Source organism: Hoplias malabaricus, chromosome 6 (assembly GCF_029633855.1).
Source record: "Hoplias malabaricus isolate fHopMal1 chromosome 6, fHopMal1.hap1, whole genome shotgun sequence".
Classification (NCBI taxonomy): Eukaryota; Metazoa; Chordata; class Actinopteri; order Characiformes; family Erythrinidae; genus Hoplias; species Hoplias malabaricus.
The window spans coordinates 6354456-6374127 of record NC_089805.1 but is presented as its reverse complement, the minus strand read 5'-3'; the positions used below and the strand labels follow the sequence as shown (position 1 = coordinate 6374127).

At 38.6% G+C, this 19672-nt stretch overlaps 1 protein-coding gene across 1 annotated transcript in view; it reads right to left on the bottom strand.

Annotated features, from left to right (window-relative positions):
- scn4ab (sodium channel, voltage-gated, type IV, alpha, b) overlaps positions 1-19672 on the bottom strand; it is a 31746-nt gene that overhangs the window by 7445 nt on the left and 4629 nt on the right. Inside the window, exons 3-20 of the mRNA XM_066675304.1 lie at positions 17649-17766; positions 17116-17206; positions 16626-16754; positions 15977-16068; positions 14862-15104; positions 13857-13920; positions 13103-13244; positions 12591-12788; positions 11774-11923; positions 11511-11568; positions 10624-10862; positions 10366-10539; positions 7983-8339; positions 4381-4788; positions 2505-2625; positions 1743-1897; positions 1466-1639; positions 1212-1334 (exon numbers count right to left, since the gene is read on the bottom strand). Of these exons, the coding sequence (XP_066531401.1) occupies positions 1212-1334; positions 1466-1639; positions 1743-1897; positions 2505-2625; positions 4381-4788; positions 7983-8339; positions 10366-10539; positions 10624-10862; positions 11511-11568; positions 11774-11923; positions 12591-12788; positions 13103-13244; positions 13857-13920; positions 14862-15104; positions 15977-16068; positions 16626-16754; positions 17116-17206; positions 17649-17766 (3036 nt within the window). The remainder of the gene's footprint in view (positions 1-1211; positions 1335-1465; positions 1640-1742; positions 1898-2504; positions 2626-4380; positions 4789-7982; positions 8340-10365; positions 10540-10623; positions 10863-11510; positions 11569-11773; positions 11924-12590; positions 12789-13102; positions 13245-13856; positions 13921-14861; positions 15105-15976; positions 16069-16625; positions 16755-17115; positions 17207-17648; positions 17767-19672) is intronic.

Here is a 19672-nt window from a genome sequence, read left to right as displayed (position 1 = left end):
CAGGATAGTGGCCAGGTCTCTACGTGATGCTGGTGGAGGAAAACGTTTCCTGACTCGCTCCTCCAAAACACCCCAAAGTGTCTCAATAATATTTAGATCTGGTGACTGTGCAGGCCATGGGAGATGTTCAACTTCACTTTCATGTTCATCAAACCAATCTTTCACCAGTCTTGCTGTGTGTATTGGTGCATTGTCGTCCTGATACACGGCACCGCCTTCAGGACACAGTGTTTGAACCATTGGATGCACATGGTCTTACTGGTGCAATGTGCAATTAATGAAGATTGGCCACCAGGCTGCTCCAATTTAGCCATGAAACCTCCCACACTACAATGACAGGTGTTTCAGTTTCATTGTCTAACCCCTGTATCTCCTAAGTATGTGACGATGATAATCATCATCATCATCATCTTTTCCACTTATCCATTTCAGGGTCACAGTAATGTGATGATGATTATTTTGGTAAATCACACGTCCTGAACCTATAGAGTACAAAGCACCATGAAACTCTGCTCGTGCCTGTAATGAAAGTAGCTGACCATGTCTTTCTCTGTAGGTGCATTGTAAATAATTTTAAAGGATCTATAATTACATTCAGAAGTTGCATTCCTTTAATCTATAATTATACTTTGAAATACAAATGGATTCGGAATGTAGTTACATGCCTTTTTTGTAAAATGTTTGTAAGATACCCAGTAATAACAACATATTTCTAGTATCATAATCTTTACTTATTCAGTACTTATTTTATCTTATGACTTACTAAACAGGAGCTTACATCGTACTTACCCAGTAATTAGTGGGCTGTAATATGGTATACCATTCAGTGATGGACTCTGACTGTTTGAAGGGCAGGGGGGAAAAAATAAAAAGGGCACCTAGTGCAAGACATGGGGCCACACTGGTGTGCCAAAACCTATGAAGTAGTAATATAAGGGCTTCTTAAGACACATTATCAAATTTTTATGCTCTAGTGGGCACATCATTATCATTTATTGCAAGAAACGGCACCCAAGAGCGCACTCCGTTTTTTATTTTGCCATATGACCAGCAACCAATAAGGCACTTTGTGTTATTTTGGCGCTCTAGAGGGCAACATTATTTGAACCATGCGCACCCCCCACCCTGAGTCCACCAGTGATACCATTAGCCAAAAATTGTTACTAAAACCAAGAAACAACAGTTAGTTCAAGAACAAATTATATACTTACTCTCATTCCTTCAAATCTTGATAGAGCACGAAGTGGCCTCAGAGCTCTCAAAGTCCTTAGGGATTTAATGGGTCCAAGCTCAGAGTAGCCCAAAATGTTTGCTGTCAAGCTGATCAGGGAGACCTGCATTCAGCATGTGTTGCAATATTAGAGTTTCACCCATATGAGGCTACTTTACATTTAGTACTGGATATTAGCAATGTTAGGAGTCATGATAAATGACCACATGAAAATAGTGACATAACAACACTTACATCCACAATGAGGAAGTCTAGCCAGCACCAAGCGTTGGTGAAGTAGGTCTTGAAACCATAGGCAACCCATTTTAGAAGCATCTCAATGACGAAAACGTAGGTGAAGACTTGATCTGCATACTCGAGTACGATTTTAATCACTCTCCGCTGCTCAATATAAATATCTTCAAAGGCCTAATAGAAACCAAGTGACTGTCAGAATTAGTCTGGGGAACACATTGTTTACGGAAAATAACAGAGTATTCCATAGAATTAGTGCAGAATTGTTACATCTCACCAAGGCACCACTGCTGAGCAGAATCATGAAGATGATGAAAGTCTCAAAATAGTTATGTTCCACAATAGTGTAGCAGGTCTTACGGAAGTTCCACCACGACTTTCCTCTGCCCTGGGTGACATCCAGTTCCAGACATGGACACCGTCTGATGCATTCTGTGAGACAAAGACGAAGTGGCAAAAACACATTGTTGGGGTGTTGTAACTTTGAGGTAAAATGAACATCATTTATCTTGAGATCAAGTTCTAATGATAGAACCCATTTTTACAATTAGAAAACAGTGCATTAACTGTCTGAGCTTTAGTGTTGTTTCTATAGACAGTGTGACCGAATTTATTCATTCATTCATTGTCAGTAACCACGTATCCAGTTCAGGGTCACGGTGAGTCCGGAGCCTACCACGAATCACACCCTGGAGGGGGCGCCAGTCCTTCACAGGGCGACAAACACACACTCACATTCACTCACACCTATAGACACTTTTGAGTCACCAATTCACCTACCAACGTGTGTTTTCTTTTGGAAACACGGGAGGAAACCCACGTGGACACAGGGACATCACACCAAACCCCTCACAGCAACACTACCTGCTGTGCCATCGTGCCACCCCTGTGACCAATTTGCTTTCTCATATTTCATATTTGCTTGCATAAAAGCAATATATATTTTACTTTCATCCTTGTGCACTATTCCATATTATTTAGAGTAACAGAGACAAGAATTAAGGACTGAATCTCCCTGTCTTCTCTCTCGGTCTCTTACTCTCAGTGTAACAGTCCTGTGGCATGGTTGGATCTTCTTCAACCTCTGATTCTGCCTCTTCTATCACAGGTGGCTTGTCCACGGTGCTGCAGCTGGATGAATCGTCTCCTGCATGTTTCAACTGCACAATAGATATAAAGAGATATTAGATACCATTTTATTTACATGACTGGGCAAAATATCTATGAAATATCTATGAGAAATAGCCTATGTCACTGAACTGTTTTCATGCTTGTGGGTACTAGTCCTGTTTTAATACGTTAACTAGAACACTTGGGACATATATTTAGCAGCATGATGAAGACACTCTGAATGATAACTGGGGTGCATAAATACACCCCTCAGATTCAAATGTTGTTCCTCTTTCACTGACGTAGCTGCTTGTATGCTTAAGTTTATACAGTACAATATATTTTTTTATTGCTATCATTACTGCCAATCAATTAACATTAGTTTGCTAATCACATGTTGCACATTTTCTGCTTTATTTAATCAAATAATTTTTTTATTTTTTGGTTTGGTTTTCTCTCTTTCAAATTCGTGTGAAGTACAGCAGATTGCTTAGCACCACTGGATCCTCTTCAGCAATGTATCCCCTTCCCTGTGGAGAAACATGCCTGAGTGTGGTATGCTAGGCGTTGGGACACGAGAGAGTGTCATATGAGCTGTGTAATTTAACCCAGTTTGCAGACATACCAACAGACAGTTGCCTAATGAGTCAGGGCTTATGCACCTCAATGAAACAAATGTTTCACAAAATGTCAAACCAGCAGTCCTAAATGTCTTATACTTAAAACACTAATATGCGCAGACCTGTGTGGTTTTTTTTAGATATGTGGCTTGTATTTCCTACATACAATAACCGCATTGAAAGAGGAACCAAAAGGGTCAGGTAGTTGCCCATCAGGTTAACTAATCATGCTGCGCTGGTGCTGTTTCCCACGCTCCGTCACGGTGACACCTGACCTCTCCAATGCCCCTTAAACACTAACAGTCACTTTCTCTTTCTCCAGTCTTATACTGGAGATGGCATCCACAGATGCTCTCTTGACCTTAAACAAGATTTGTAGGTGTCACAGATTTTGGGGTTGAACTGTTTCACAATTACCGTTTCCTCATTAGATACATATTGGTTTATAGAATCAGTTTGGGGGGTGGGGTGAGGGAGCTGGGGGCTTTAAGATACTACAGGATAGGAACCAGGTTTTGGGATGTCTAATACAAAAATATCTCAGTTTTGTTGACTATCCAAAACAAAGATAAGTAATTCATTAGAAATTGTTGAAAAAGGCTATTCAGATTTGTATAAGTTGTAAATTTTCTGCTTAAGAACAGACAGCCGAAACCCTGTCAAATCAAATTTCACCCCAGATTCAAGGCTGCATTTTTAATGGTTTCAAATTTCAAAGTCCCTTTGTTAATAAACTGATTATTAACCAGATAGACTAAGTTTGATTTGGTGTTTTCTTTTTCGGTTATTATTTCTTTACTTCATAAAGAACTGTGCAAAATAAAAAGTAAGCCTTTTGCGCTGTCCTGCCAAAGTTGTTTACTTGTATACTGTTACAAGAAGTGGCATTTCAGAATCAGTGGGCATGTGTATCAAGCTAATATCAGCAACCAATTCTGGAATTCATATCATAGAGGAAAAAATAACAAATCTGATCAAATCCTGTGACTATTCTCTCATTGTGACATCATATATTTGGCTGTATATTTGAAAGCTTTCTCCGCTATGTGAGTATAGCTGTTTTACCAGGATGCGGTTCGTAAACCGACTTAATAAAAATGTATTTCACGTTTGCATTCTCATTATTTGTTTCTGGGGGTTTGGGAATTATGTGTTATGTTCTTGGGCAAGAAAAAAAAAACTCACTTTGATTTTTTCATCAACATTCTTTTCTTCATCGTCTGAAGTTTCATCATCATTCGGGATTTCGAAATCAGACTCTCCTTTTGCAATTGGAACTTTGACTGCTGGCACAACAGCCATTTCAGTAACACCACCCAGCTTTTTCAGCTGAGCTCCACCCCCTGGGTCCATGTTGTTCAGGACGAAATCGTTGCCAGTTTTCACGTCGTCGTCACCATTTTTAGCCTCTTCTATGGGCTTGAGGCCCAGCAGACGTCTGGTCTGTTTAACTGTATTGGCCTTGACCCAGTCAATGCCCCTGGTGATTCTACCTATGGCGATCTGCAGGTTGTTCATTTCTTCCTCTTCATCCGATGCCAGATTATCTCCACTGAACGAGCTGAGCAGCAACGCCAGGAAGAGATTCAGGACCTGTAGGAAAAGTGTAACAATATCGCAACATGGATTTGAATCTGTTCCCTTTCCTTCTGCCAATCTATCAATCTCATTTTCAGGTTTCTGAAAGAAAGCAATGAATAAGTATTTTGACAGAAAGAAAACTGTAAAACTGTATTAAGCAATACATTGATATTCATAAATGATTATTTGTAAATGATGTAAATCATAAATGATGCTCTGGTATAGTGTGATACATTCACAGATTTACTGAACCTTACATCAGCTGAAAACATCACTTCTGAATGTCCTGTGCTTTACCCAAACCCTAGTCCTCAATTCTTAGAGATCTGTGCATTACCTGAGCAGGGAGCTAAACCCTAGACATCACCAACCTTATTCTGAGGAACTGATTTTAAAACCGGACGGCATGGTGGTGCAGCAGGTAGTGTCACAGTCACACAGCTCCAGGGACCTGGAGGTTGTGGGTTCAAGTCCCGCTCTGGGTGACTGTCTGTGAGGAGTGTGGTGTGTTCTCCCTGTGTCTGCGTGGGTTTCCTCTGGGTGACTGTCTGTGAGGAGTGTGGTGTGTTCTCCCTGTGTCTGCGTGGGTTTCCTCCGGGTGACTGTCTGTGAGGAGTGTGGTGTGTTCTCTCTGTGTCTGCGTGGGTTTCCTCCAGGTGTTCCGGTTTCTTCCCACGGTCCAAAAACACACGTTGGTAGGTGGATTGGCGACTCAAAAAGTGTCCATAGGTGTAAATGTGTGAGTGAGTGTGTGTGTGTTGCCCTGTGAAGGACTGGTGCCCCCTCCAGGGTGTATTCCCGCCTTGCCACAACTCCAGGTAGGCTCTGGACCCACCGCGACCCTGAACTGGATAAGGGTTACAGATAATGAATGAATTAATGATTTTAAAACCCTAATAAAATACAACTTCCTAAGAATGTATTTAGGAACATCTAGGAATTTTTTTAGGGGTAATATACAATTTGTTACCATAATTTTATCACATTATGACCCATTTATCAGTGATACCAGTCGGTAAATGTGGCACTCCTAGTGTCTGTATCTATATTTGATCTGTATCATGTACATATCAAATACATCATGGTGAACATATCTTTTAAGTATCATGATATGATATTTTGGCCTTATGACCTACCACTAAGCCAAGATCCAAGAAACTTTACTTGGGACAACTCCAAAATGACACAAAGGTCAGGACCACTATTTTTCTGGTTGCTCATGCTACTAAAAAAAGACCTACAGTACGATTCTCTCCACTAGGACCTCAGTTACGATCATATGCCTGTTGATTTGTAAACCTTCCCCCTCCTCAGAGGCATTGCAGACAAAACTCTTTTGTTTGTGTTGGCAGTTCGTCTGCTACCCAGTTTTTGTTACCACATCAGATGAGCTATTTCCTCTTTGCTCTATGAATAACTGCAACGGAAATCCAGCCAGCAGCATTTATAGTAAATGGCCGTTTGATACTTGAGGTAAATAGGGAGTATTTATAATTAACTTTCACTGAGAGGATCACATTGGCTTGTTCTACTCTGGGAGATGCGACTTCTATGACAGATCTGTCTTCTCAAGCATGCTGGGCATCATCAGCTCTGGTTGGCTTCGGGATACAAGACTTGCGGGAATGTACTGAGCACGTGTGGTGTGTCACAATTTAATTATCCAATAGTGACATACTGCTTCACATTGAATTAAGAAAGATTCCATAACTGTGTGTACACAACAGGCAGGTCCTATATATGTAGTGTGGAACCATCAGGGTCTAATAGGCCTACAGAGAAGGTCTCAACAAGATTATAAATATATGTGTCTGTTAGGCATATGTTTGTTTTGTTTAAACATGTAATTGTTTAATTGTAATTATGAGGTTCTGGACCCAAAAAATGACTGTAAATGGAAAAGGGAAAAGTGTCCAGTTACAAGTAAATACACCTGAGCTCGCTCTCCCACTGGACTGAAAGCCTTACACATACCTTTGACTACCAACATTAACTACCAACTAGAGAGGAATTTCATAAAAAAAAAAAACCCTCTAGGCTTTCTATAGGCTTCCCAGACATATTAGTGCTTATGGATATAAGTGACAGTCATAAAACAAGTTTTCAGCGTAAAAAATAGATACTGTACACAATTTTTAGATCTATTCATCCACTCATTCATTCATTATCTGTAACCACTTATCCAGTTCAGAGTCACGGTGGGTCCAGAGCCTACCCGGAACCACTGGGCGCAAGTTGGGGACACACCCTAGTGGGGTCCTTCGCAGGGCGACACACACATTCACTCACACCTATGGTCACTTTTGAGTCACCAATCCACATACCAACATGTGAACAGACCAAACTCCTCACAGACAGCCTCCCGGAGCGGGACTTGAACCTACAACCTCCAGGTCTCTGGAGCTGTGTGACTGGGACACTACCTGCGGCACCACCGTGCCACCCCTGTTTAATCTAGAACAGTCAAAACAATTTCAAATGTTCTAGTGTTAGCTTATAGCACATTACTTCAACTGCCAAAAGGGCACTGTAAGTAATCAGTATTATCATTCAGACGGGAAGTGTTTTGACTTGATTTAACATTTCAAAAAAAAAAAAAAGTAAAAATAAAGACCTCAATATAACAGTACGGACTATACCACTGTATGGTGTATGCTCATTGTGTAACTATGAACATCCATCCATCCATCCATTATCTGTAACAGCCATGTTGTTATTGCCAATTTCCAGTATTTACTTGTGTCTCTACCTGTATGGAGTAAGGGGTACATTTAAGGCTTTTAGGCTCCTTTTACATAGACATTCTCTGGCTTATTAGTCCACACAAAGTTTGTTCATTAAGGTATTATTGATATGAGAAAAGGGAAGGGAATTCTGAAGATGCTGATCAATCTATGGGGTTTAAGGGGTTAAAATGCATGTACGTTTCCTGTTAGAATTAACTGTTCCTTTAATTTACAGAGTTACAGAGTACTAAAGTAAATGTATAGTGCTCTATTTAGTTATTTATATATTTAAAGAAGTTATTAAAAAAGTGTGTGTAAAATTTGCCATATTTCATGGTTTGAGATTTTAATCAAATAAAATATCAGAAAAAACCCCCAAAAAGAGTGGTTTAAAGCTTTCATGATTTAAGAGTCAATCGATTAAAGCGTACATCCTCCGCTGAGAAGCTGCTTAAGTGATGTGATGGATGTGATACTTACCACCAAGTTTCCGATCACCATCACCATCATGAAGACTACAATGCACATGCCCTGACCAGCCACCTCCATGCAGTCCCACATGGTCTCGATCCATTCCCCGCACAGGATCCTGAACACAATGAGGAAGGAGTGGAAGAAGTCGTCCATGTGCCAGCGGGGAAGTTCACAGTCTGCGGATATCTTACACACACACTCCTTGTAGCTCTTCCCGAACAGCTGCATCCCCACCACGGCGAAGATGAAGACGATGATGCCCAAGACTAGGGTCAGGTTGCCCAGGGCACCCACAGAGTTACCAATGATCCTAATCAGCATGTTCAGTGTGGGCCAGGACTTTGCCAACTTGAAGACACGCATCTGTAGCCAACATATTCATATTATGATTATAGCACATGTCTCTCAGTAATTTTGGTGGTTTGTTAATATTGGTTTACAGTGAGTTGGCACTCTGTACACTGTGCCACACGATTCAGGGTGTTATGGTCCATTTACTTATATTGTAGATAAATAGAATATTGAGAAACCTATAATATTGAGATTTGTATCAAAATCTTAACATACTGTATGTATAAAAATGGTTATTCTGAAAATAGCTACTGTGTGTGTGTGTGTGTGTGTGTTATGTGATTGTTAAATTCACACAACAGATTATGGCAAAGGTTAGCTGAAGTCATAAAGTAAGCCAAAAGCAGACATAAAACACATATCATAGAACATTCTTAAAATGAATATGATGTTGAAGCAAAATTCCAGCCTCCGTATCTGTGTGCCATGCTACGTAAGTATGTAATTAACCACCCAATCAGTGCAGTACTCATGCAGGGCCTGTACTGTTCATTACGAATGAGCTCATCACTAGCAAGCTATATTATAAATGCAAAGATATATCAATATATATGTTTTCATTATTTATAAAATGCAAAATGTTGCAATAATGGCTTGTAATTAATAGTAAATTATTATTTTCCTAAATCAGTGTATAAACTAGTGAATTACCTGCAAGAATCCTCTCCGTCTCAATGCTGCTCACAAGCAGCCAAATATATATTAAAAAACAAACCCAATGATATACAAGCGAATGTAAATATAATATATCTAGAGAACATGTTATAATACACTTTTTAAAATGCCCTTTCTGAAACATGTCACAGTGTACACCTAGTCATGTTATATTCGACATAAAACATTACACATAGTATTGCATGCTTATTTATTTATTTATTTTTGCTTATTTTGCAAGTTATAGGCTTTGTTCCAATGCTGCTTCATATAAAGTTTTCCGAAATATTTAAATGCACTTGAAGCGTGCAAAAATATTTTTTTCACATTCCAGGTGCTTGAATATGGCGACATACTGAGCCTAGCAAGCTTTGGCCAAATAGGCTACTTTAAGGAATGAAGTAACCTGGGCCTATTGCTTCACACATAAACTTCATGGTACAAAGTGCAACAAGTCTCTCTTTTCCCACAAATGCCTGCATCACACTATATGATTCTTCCCTGGTTCATGCTGTTGAAGGTTCTATATTTATCCATCAGTTGATCTCACTGAACTGAAAGGTATGGTCTAAAACAGACAAGTTATTTTTGAATGATTTTTTTTCCTAGGCCCTGAGAAGCATCAGACAGTGTGATGTCAGCTATTTACCAAAACAAAGGTGTGAAGTCCTCCAATAGGCTTGCTCTCCCCAAATTCCTCGTGTCCAATTAAATCGTCCGCTTGTAGCTCAAATTCTTCATGCTCTCCTCCTTGCTTTTTTAGATGGAATAGAGTGGCTAGTGCAATGAGTCTAATGAATAATAACTTTCAGACGCTTGGGTTCGAGAAGCTATAAGTCTTCCAGCTGCACAAATTTTCATGTTTTCCCTGTCCTATTATGGTTGGCACACACTTAATTAAAAAAATGAAAAAGTCACAGGGCCATATGGCTTCTTTCCAGACAGAGAAATTTAGGAGCTACCTCCTTTGCAAGAATTCACAGTCACATGCAAATGTTCGGACACTTGGTCAAATTACATGTTTCTCATTGTTTTGCGGATTTTCCGAGAACAAGCTAAAATTATTTCTCCTAAGTATTTTAGTGAACGATCACTATTTATTTGCTAAGTTTAAAATATTGCAAATAACTGTAAAGATAAAATGTGCCATAACTAGCACACATTTCATGCTCTGTTACCTAAGTACAATGTGCAGAAGTGTGTTCTTTGTGGACGGATATGTACCTACTTTCAGCAAGAAAATCAACAAAACATTTCATTTGACCAGGGCTCCAAAACATCTGCATACTATTCTAAGAACTACAGATTTGCGCTATGTTTATGCGTCTGTGTACATTCTGAAGTATAAAGTTGATTCATGGTAAGCCAATAAAGATGTACTCACAAGACGGAAGGATCTGAGCACAGAGAGTCCTTCTACATTGGCCAGGCCCAGCTCCACTAAGCTCATTGTCACTATGATACTGTCGAATATGTTCCATCCAACTTGGAAATAGTAATATGGATCCATCGCAATGAGTTTGAGAACCATCTCAGCGGTGAAGATACCTGTGAATACCTACAAAAAAGATCTCATCTGAGTCTCATCTGAGAGCCAAATGAAGGTATTGACAGATCTCTTTAGTTACCAGTATTTACTTACCAAGTTTCCAACAGACAACATATTTTCAAATCCATCACTCATAGGGTAGTGCTCCATCGCCATGAACATTGTGTTCAATATGATACAGATAGTAATGCCCAGGTCTACAAAAGGATCCATCACAATGATGTACACAATTTTCTTAAATCTGATCCACGGTGTGCAGCAGTCCCACTTCAGGAATATGTCTGCAAACTTGTACCAGCAAGGTGGGCATGGTCTATCTATCTCCTCGTATTCTGAAAGGGTAAGATACAGTTTAACAGTTTATCGCTGATTCAACTTCTTAATGACTTGAATAAATAAGAAAATAACTGTACAGTTACAAGTAATTAAAACTAAAGTCCTAAACTCTAAATACACGGCACGGTGGCTTAGTGGTTAGCACGTTCGCCTCTTATCGCTGGGATCTTGGGTTCAATGGGTTTCCATGTTCTCCCTGTGTCTGCGTGGGTTTCCTCCGGGGTCTCCGGTTTCCTCCCACAGTCCAAAAACATGGATGGTAGGTGAATTGGCTTCTCTAATAAATGTCCTGGTGTGTGAGTGAATGAGTGTGTATGTGAATGAATGTCTGTATGTGTGAATGAATGTGTGTGAGCCCAGATATGGATTGGCACTGTGTCCTGGGTGAAATCCTAGTGCCCGATGCAGTCCTCCAGTTGGACGGTCGTTCCTGGTCGAGAGTACGCTGTGCGCGTTTGGCTGCCGCTTCTCACCAGTGTGTGTGTGGATTGAGCGTTCTAAGCAGTGTGGATTGTAAAGCGTCCTTGGGTGTCTAGAAAGGCGCTATATAAGTGTAAAGATAGATAGATAGATAGATAGATAGATAGATAGATAGATAGATAGATAGATAGAAAATTACTTCTAAAATAAATCATGGGACTGACCTTCTAATGCATTGCTTGGTTCTTCAGCGTGATCCATGTTCCCTTTGGATCCGTTTAACTTAAATATAACACATATAATAAAATGAAGATCAAGTAATAATTGCTAAATATAATGTTTACATGTAAGCGAGCGGCCTGCCATCATTCATTTAACGTAAAAATCAGAAACATACCATAAAAATGGTGTAATTTATAACCTGCAATTACAGTTAGAACTAAAGCTTTCAGTCAAATGTACATTCAGTGTGCAGGCATTGACATACCTCTTTTTCTGTGAGAGGTTTCAGGGCAATGCTGACATTTTCTGTCTTCACTTTGTCACCCCTGTCATCAGTCAAATCATGCTCAGAACTGCCATGACATTTTTTGCTTGAGAGCGAGGTCCGGCTGCTGTTAACCATGGCTTTTTTTTGCTGGATAGACAAAATACACATTGGAATGTAAAGGTATGACCGCTGTAAACTGTCGCTTCATCTTGGTTAGTTTGTTTCGTGTTATGTACAGAACTGTATTTAAACAGAGTCCCTTTGTTTGTCATTTCCTGTTAAAATGACCATAATGTACAATTTATTCATTTTGATTTACAAAGCTGAAAACAAAATAAATTAAAGGAAATACTGAGCATCAACAGCTAAATATAAACCATCAGAATGTTTCCATAATTTATTAGAATGTGTAAAGATTACGTCCTTCAGAAACAACTGAAATCTAACTTGACTCTTGCTGTAGAACTGAAAATAAAAATAAACAACAGCAGATATTTCTATCCACCATTCTACTGTGAGGAAGTAACACAGAAATGATCCTCAAAAGGTTTTATGAAGCAGTTTGTTGAGACAAGGAAAGAAGAAACAGCTCAAACAAAGAAGCTACTGCTGTTCTCAGAACAGTGGATCACAATAGGCCGGCCACGGCCCAGGTCTTATCTTAACGACGTTTAGTGGTCATGTCTGGCATTAAACTATTCTAAATTCTGAATATTCCTTGAATCTAGGTGCTAAGATCCAGTGCAAAGCTGGATTTAGCAATGCTAATGTGGCTAATATTGAATAGAATCAGTGCAAGTTATAAAACTCTTGCCTCAGCTTGCTTCTTCAGCTGCTCCATGATTCTCGCATACTCCTCTTCCTTCTCTTTCGCTTCGGCTATGGTGGCTTCATTCTGCTCTGCGTATGCCATGGCCACCACAGCCAAAATGAGGTTGATCAGGTAGAATGAGCCCAAGAAGATGATGACTACAAAGAAGATCATGTAAGTCTTCCCTGCTGATCGAAGAGTCTGAAATATGCAAATTACTGTCAGTAAATTATGAAGGAATAAATAAATATGCTTTTTATTTAAAAAAATATAAGCAGTGGTATTGAAAGCAAATTTTAGGGGAAGGCCACTCATTAGATGGTTACATTATAAGAGCATATCCTATACACATCAACAGAATATTTGCTCAGTTTTTAAATGAGAAAATGTACTTACATTATACATTTCCATTAATGAAGCACATAGAATTAAGAATATGTCATTGTGAGTGGAATTAAATGTGTCATTTATATATTTATTATATACTGCAGACTGCATTGTGTGAATGTACAAACCAGTTGGAATAAGTTCTCCCAGAAGTCTTGTGTCATGAGGCGGAAGAGGGCTAAAAAGGCCCAGCCAAAGTTGTCATAGCTGGTGTAGCCAAAATTTGGATTCCTCCCAGCTTTCATGCACATGTATCCCTCAGGACACCGCCTGTCAATATTGGGGTGAATAGGTCAATTATCTAAGCTAGTAATAGACACATGAATGCTGAAAAAACGAGTATTTGGGAAGATTTTCTACATAAAGGGATCTTTTGGGTATTTTGAAGCAACTGTTGCAAGACTGGATTTGGGCAAATTTTAAAGCATTGGCAAAAATGTCACTCAGCCTAATACTAAATTTTAGTGCTACGTAATATTTTATTTAAAGGTTTAATGTCTGTTATGTAGAAAAAGACAGAAACTCCCTTATCGGAAATATATGAGAACATATATTTAAACATATACATAAACAAACAAGGCTTACAGTCATTCCAGATCCATATCTAAGAAGGCTAAGGTTTTTCACAGCTTCACTGCCATATTATCTATATTATAACTTTTCCCAATCAAGATTATGACCTGGAAATTGGCTTTCCGTTGAGAACAGTTTTAGAAAAGGGCAATTCAAGGGGGACATCAGGTTAGAAGTCATGTAATGTACACCAAGCATTTAGGCAAATCCTATAAATGTTTCCAAATTGTTAATTTAGCTAAGAAAAATCTGGTTAATGAGAAGAGCTAATAATTTTTGCCAATACATTGAAACTCAAGACGAACTTACCCTGAATCAGAGCTGTTTCCACAAAGAAGTGCATCCATGTGTCCAGGACGAAAGTAGTGGTGATCTGCAGATCCGATCAGATAAGATCAGATTAAACAATAAAAAACAAGGTTGACTGAAAATTCTATAAAACACAAAGTTAACTTATTGTAGGCATCTTCCAGTTACAAGATACACAGTAACAGATCAGAAACAGGTCAGAAATGTAGCATTACTGGCCAGCATTAAGGAGGTAAAACTATATCAGAATCATATCAATACTGTCATTGAGGAGTTGTGTTCTCCACGTGGGTGTCCTCCGGGTGCTCCGGTTTCCTCCAACGGTCCAAAAACACACTTATTAGGTGGATTGGTGACTCAAACCTGTCCCTAGGTGCGAGTGTGTGAGTGAATGTGTGAGTGTGTGTCGCCCTGTGAAGGACTGGCGCCCCCTCCAGGTTGTGTTCCTGCCTTGCGCCCTGTGATTCCGGGTAGGCTCCGAACCCACTGCGACCCTGAACCGGATAAGCGGTTACAGACAATGAATGAATGAATGAATCTGTACTGCTTTGTTATTGGTTCTCAGAATTGAGATTGGAGTTATGATTTTATTTTAGACCTGATGAAAACTGATGAAAGAGAATAATAGAGTTCAGTTTTCAGTAAAGTTCAGCTGGTTTACTGAATACCTCATACATGCACATTAGGCTGCACTGAACTCCTGCCCAAAACACTTGTGAGTTCTGGCCTTATCTGGCATGGTCCATACTAGCAAATATTGGATAACTTGATATTGTTACTGGATCCAAGAATGATGCTTTGGCAATAATCTATGCTTTTATATCTACTCTAGCAAGGAAAGTCAGAGCTCTTTGAACAATTCCTAGTGCCTTTCATACTCATCTTATAAACACAACATTTCTCACACAGTTTAAGGGTCACATAATAAATACTACGGTAACAATTACAAGCAATATACTCCTCACACCTTACAATTCAACTTCAGTTGCATTGGTCTGTATTCACCTGGATTACTGATGTATTCTTCCCAGTCAAAAGTGCTGTTTGTATGTGTGGCATTGTCATAGATAACCGTTCCTGCAGACAGGTTACTTGGAGGAGGATATAGCACACACTTTTGCCGCAGATTTCCCATAAACAGCTGCAGGCCGATGAGGGCAAAGACACTGAGACAGAAGACGGTCAGGATCATTACATCTCCCAGCTTCTTCACAGACTGGATAAGCGCACCAACAATGGTTTTTAGACCTGAAAAACACAGGGGCTTCCTGATGACACAGTATTTGATACTTTGATTCTTCTGAAAACATTAGATTGAGACATTAAACCGTCGATATGAAAGTTCCACCTGGGTGCCAAGTTCTTAGGTTCTTTTACCTCATGTGACAAATTAAACATTTATGGTGAATTACAATGTGCAGAATTGTGTACTATGTAGAGGATATGTAATTATTGTCTTATTTTTACCTAAAAGTTCAACAAAATTCAAAAATAAAAGTGCATTTTTCTGCTAGGAATTATCAAGCTTTCACAGGATGCCGTAGTTGTCAAAAAGTGTACATTTAGCAAACCTTACTAGTCACATCAATCATTATGGCATCTGTCATGACATTCAACAAAACAGTATTCTGCTAATGAGTAAACTTTCTCATTAGAATTCATGACAGTCATAGGATGTGACAATATTTCAATGTTATGTTGGAAAATGAAGTACTATTGCAATTATTACTAAAGCCTGTTGCTATGGTACACCTTACTTCATCCATAACTGTAAAGAGACCACCACTGGACCATTATTAAATAGATATCATTTGGGAATTAGCCACTTGCATGTGGGAATTGGCAAAGACAATAATGTGGTAGTTTTATGGCAGTGTATAACTGCAAAAGATATACCTAGAATACCCATAGGAGACTAAGCATCAGTGAAAGGCTGACTAACATAATAGTACATGGAAATAGATGTTTAGGCCTAATGCACATGAGATGAATGAATACCAATGAAGTAATGTAGGTGTAATTGCAAAATGCTTCATGCTATTTTAGTGTCTTAAAACATTTTAGCATGCTAGTTTCATCAAAGTAGCAAGCGACGTGGCACACTTCCTGCTAGTACCCACCAGGAATCACAGTAATAGTTTTCAAGGCTCTGAGAACACGGAAGGTCCTTAAAGCTGACACATTTCCCAGGTCCACAAACTCTGTGATGTACCTGTGAACATTGAAAGGCCAAAATTAGCGAGTAGCTAGCAGGTTATTTGTAAGTTTGTATGTGTGTATCTTGTTTATGTGTATACAGTTCATAGAAGTTGAAAGTGTGTTTCAGTACACTTTAGACTGTGGATTACTGCAACCTGGGTAAGTATGTGTGTGTATGTGTATGTGTGTGTAGAGAGGGTTCTATTTTATAGGGTTTATACCTCTGCTACTGCAGTAGCCCACTGACAAGGGGAGGCTGAGTGTGAAGCTGAGATGTTTAGCTAAAAATAAAACCGGTAATTGAGCCCTCTTTGCAAGTTGACAAAGGTTTTATAATTTATATCTAGACTCTATTTTTAAATGCAGGGTAATAACATAAATGTTTATGTTTTGGCAAATATTAAAACATGAATAAATAGTTTTTAATAATCAAAGTTTTTAGTAAATATTTTGATGCTAATTTTAATCAAAAGAGGCATTGTTTTTGCAAATTCACATGGTGGAATTATGTGTGTCAAATGCCTGTGGTTTTGTGGGCTAAAATTTAGATGCACATTAAATCTTACTTACGCCATGCTGATCACCATGAAATCCAGCCAGTTCCATGGATCTCGAAGGAATGTGAAGTTTCCCATACAGAACCCTCGGGACAAGATTTTAATTAGAGCTTCAAAGGTGTAGATGCCAGTGAAAACATACCTGTGGCACAAATGTTTATAGACCATAAGACAAAATATAATATAAATCAGTCATAACATTATCAGGAGTTCAAACATAATACAAATCATTAAGAAAATAAAAGTACATTTGAAATAAACATTATAAACTAGCAGACAAACCGTTGCAGAGATAAATAGATACATAAAACATTATAAAAAATATTTCATCGTGATCCTGACAAAACATAATGCTGCACTTAACATTTTGACTGAAAATGACATTGATTAAAGAGTGATCACACTTTGAGTACATTTAGGGATGAATATGATTCTCCAGTTATAATATCATTGTTATTCATTAATTAACTTATTTAAATGAGTTTAATTAGATTATTACTTACTCAACAGTTTTGCTCCACTCTGGGGGGTTACTGAACGTCATGAACACACAGTTGGCCAGGATCGTCACCATTATGAACAAGCTGAACAATGTATTGCGCAGTCAAGGAGAAGATTCTAAGTGATGACAGAGCTGTGATAGATGTTCTGTTTACTGGCTGAACATGTACTGTTCTAATTACAATATTACTACAGCTGGCACCACTATGCTTTGTGCAAAGATGTAAAGCATTATTCACAGAAAACAATAATGTTTAAATAAGCGACCCTGTTGACCAGCTTTAATTTAAATTATATCCAAAACATTGAAGGTTTTAACATTATTTAGGCCAAAGAGCATTAGGGAATTTGGGTACGACAGTTGGATTAGGTTTTTGGGATCACAAACACTAAACAACTCTTTCCAAAGACAAATGGCTTTTAGCTGCATAAACTTTTGAAGAGATACCTTTAAGACACATTCTACTGCACATCTTATGGTACAGAGTAACAGTAGGTTAGCAAGGTTTGCCATTTTATTTTTTCAAAGGATATGAATGTATGAGTACTCTAATGGCTCCTCTGCGGATAATATTAAATGGACTTAAAATATAACAGGCAGGCTCAGCATTGAACCTTGTGATTATATTCCCTTTGCTGATCACGATGTAAGTCTGCAAAACACATCAATCAAGTGTGAGCTGAAAGTAAAATGAATAAAGCCTATGAAATAATATCTCTCTCTAAGTGCAGTAACTATATTTTTGGTAGCTGTTGAACTTGAAGTGTGCGTATTCCAAAACTTCATGATGAACACAGCGACTTTGCATTGGCTTATGTATAGCAGGTTAGTGATGTTTAATTAACTATGTTTGTGATGATTTACAATAATGTTTCAACATTTGTGTTTTCCATGCCAATCCATCCACCAAACGTGAAATCTCTGGTGTTATCTGCTTCTTTTGCACACAGTCAAACAGACCTAATAGGTCTAACAGGGTGTATAGTAATCTTAATTTGAAGATTTACATTTGTCTCGTTGAGCTTCTACAATAGAACGTTTAATTTCAGCATGCTCTATATAACCTATTATAATTTACATAGTTCCAAATACTATATACCATTGTAGTGATTTATTTACTGGTTTATTCAATGTTGTTATATGTTTTATGTAACTTTTATTTGGTAGATTTATGCTCCAATCATAAACGTATCAACTTTTCATAGGGGTATATATATATATATAAATAAGTCTCTTGTCGTTATTTTTACATAAACCTATGCAGAGGCATCTTCGCATGATAAAACTGATGCTCCATTGTTGAAAGTAAAAAAGCATAAAAATTTAGCTAATCTAAAGTCTGTTGTTATTCTCTACTTGGCCAGTAATATGAGTATATTTATACTTCACTGCTATTGCACTCTGTGGTAGACGAAAATATTTCAAAGCCAAAATATTCAAAAAATAAACATTAGAATTTTTAAGTTACTGGACACTAAACTGTCGACCTAATACTGGCTACACCTAAAAATTTAGGTGTGTTTGGCTTTCGGGTGAAATTTCAGGATGAACCTATAATGCACTCTAAACTTTACAGGTGAACTTAATGTGACCTTCTCTAAACGTTTGAATGCACATGTCCAAATGTTCAATGCTTCAGTACTTTTTCCACGACTTGCAGTTCTCTAACAAGAAGCTTAACGGCAACATTCACAACATGTGTTTGATCCATGTATTGACCAATACATTTGCTGGTTCAATTAGAATTGGTATTGAAAGAGTCCTCCTCATCATGATGTTCACAATCTGGCATCATGAGACCAAAATGACACCTAACAATTGTTCAACACTACCTCGCCATTGTGAGGCTTCAAACAGGATGTTCTCAGACAGAAGTAGCCACTGAGCTTAGAGTGGCACTGAGTGTCATCAGCAGGTTGCCACAGAGATACAGAGAGACTAGAAGAGTCACAGAAAGTGGATGTGCTGTGGCCATATCCAACACTGATGACTACTTCATTGTGAACAAAGCTCTGCGTAACCGGATTATGAATGCCACACAACTCCAGGCACATTTAAGGGAGGTGAGAGGCACCCAAGTCACTATGCATCAGCCACTGTTGTCAACAGATGAGCCTTTGGTGTTGGTGGTCTAGTCAATACAGAACTGCTCTGCACTCTGTGAATGGTACAGCAACAAGCCCATATTACTTGAATAACATCATTCATTCAGTCATAGTGCCTCTGCATGAACAACAGAGGCCTAATTTCATCTTCATGGACAACAATGCTCTAGATGATCAAGGTTGCATCATTAGGGAACTGCTGCTGGAGACTGGGTTACCTCAGTGGTGTGGCCTGCACTTTGTCCAGACCTGAATCCCATTGAAAACCTATGGGATCAGCTGAGTAGAGGCTCGCAACTCTGTTACTTCAATAAGAGTGTGATGCCATGCATCAGCAGACAATAAGTTGACTTGTGAACAGCATGCACCATCATGGTCAAGGGCACTTAATAAGTTATTGAGAAATTGACATTTTTTTGATGGGTTTATATCGACCACTGTTGCTTGCTTTTG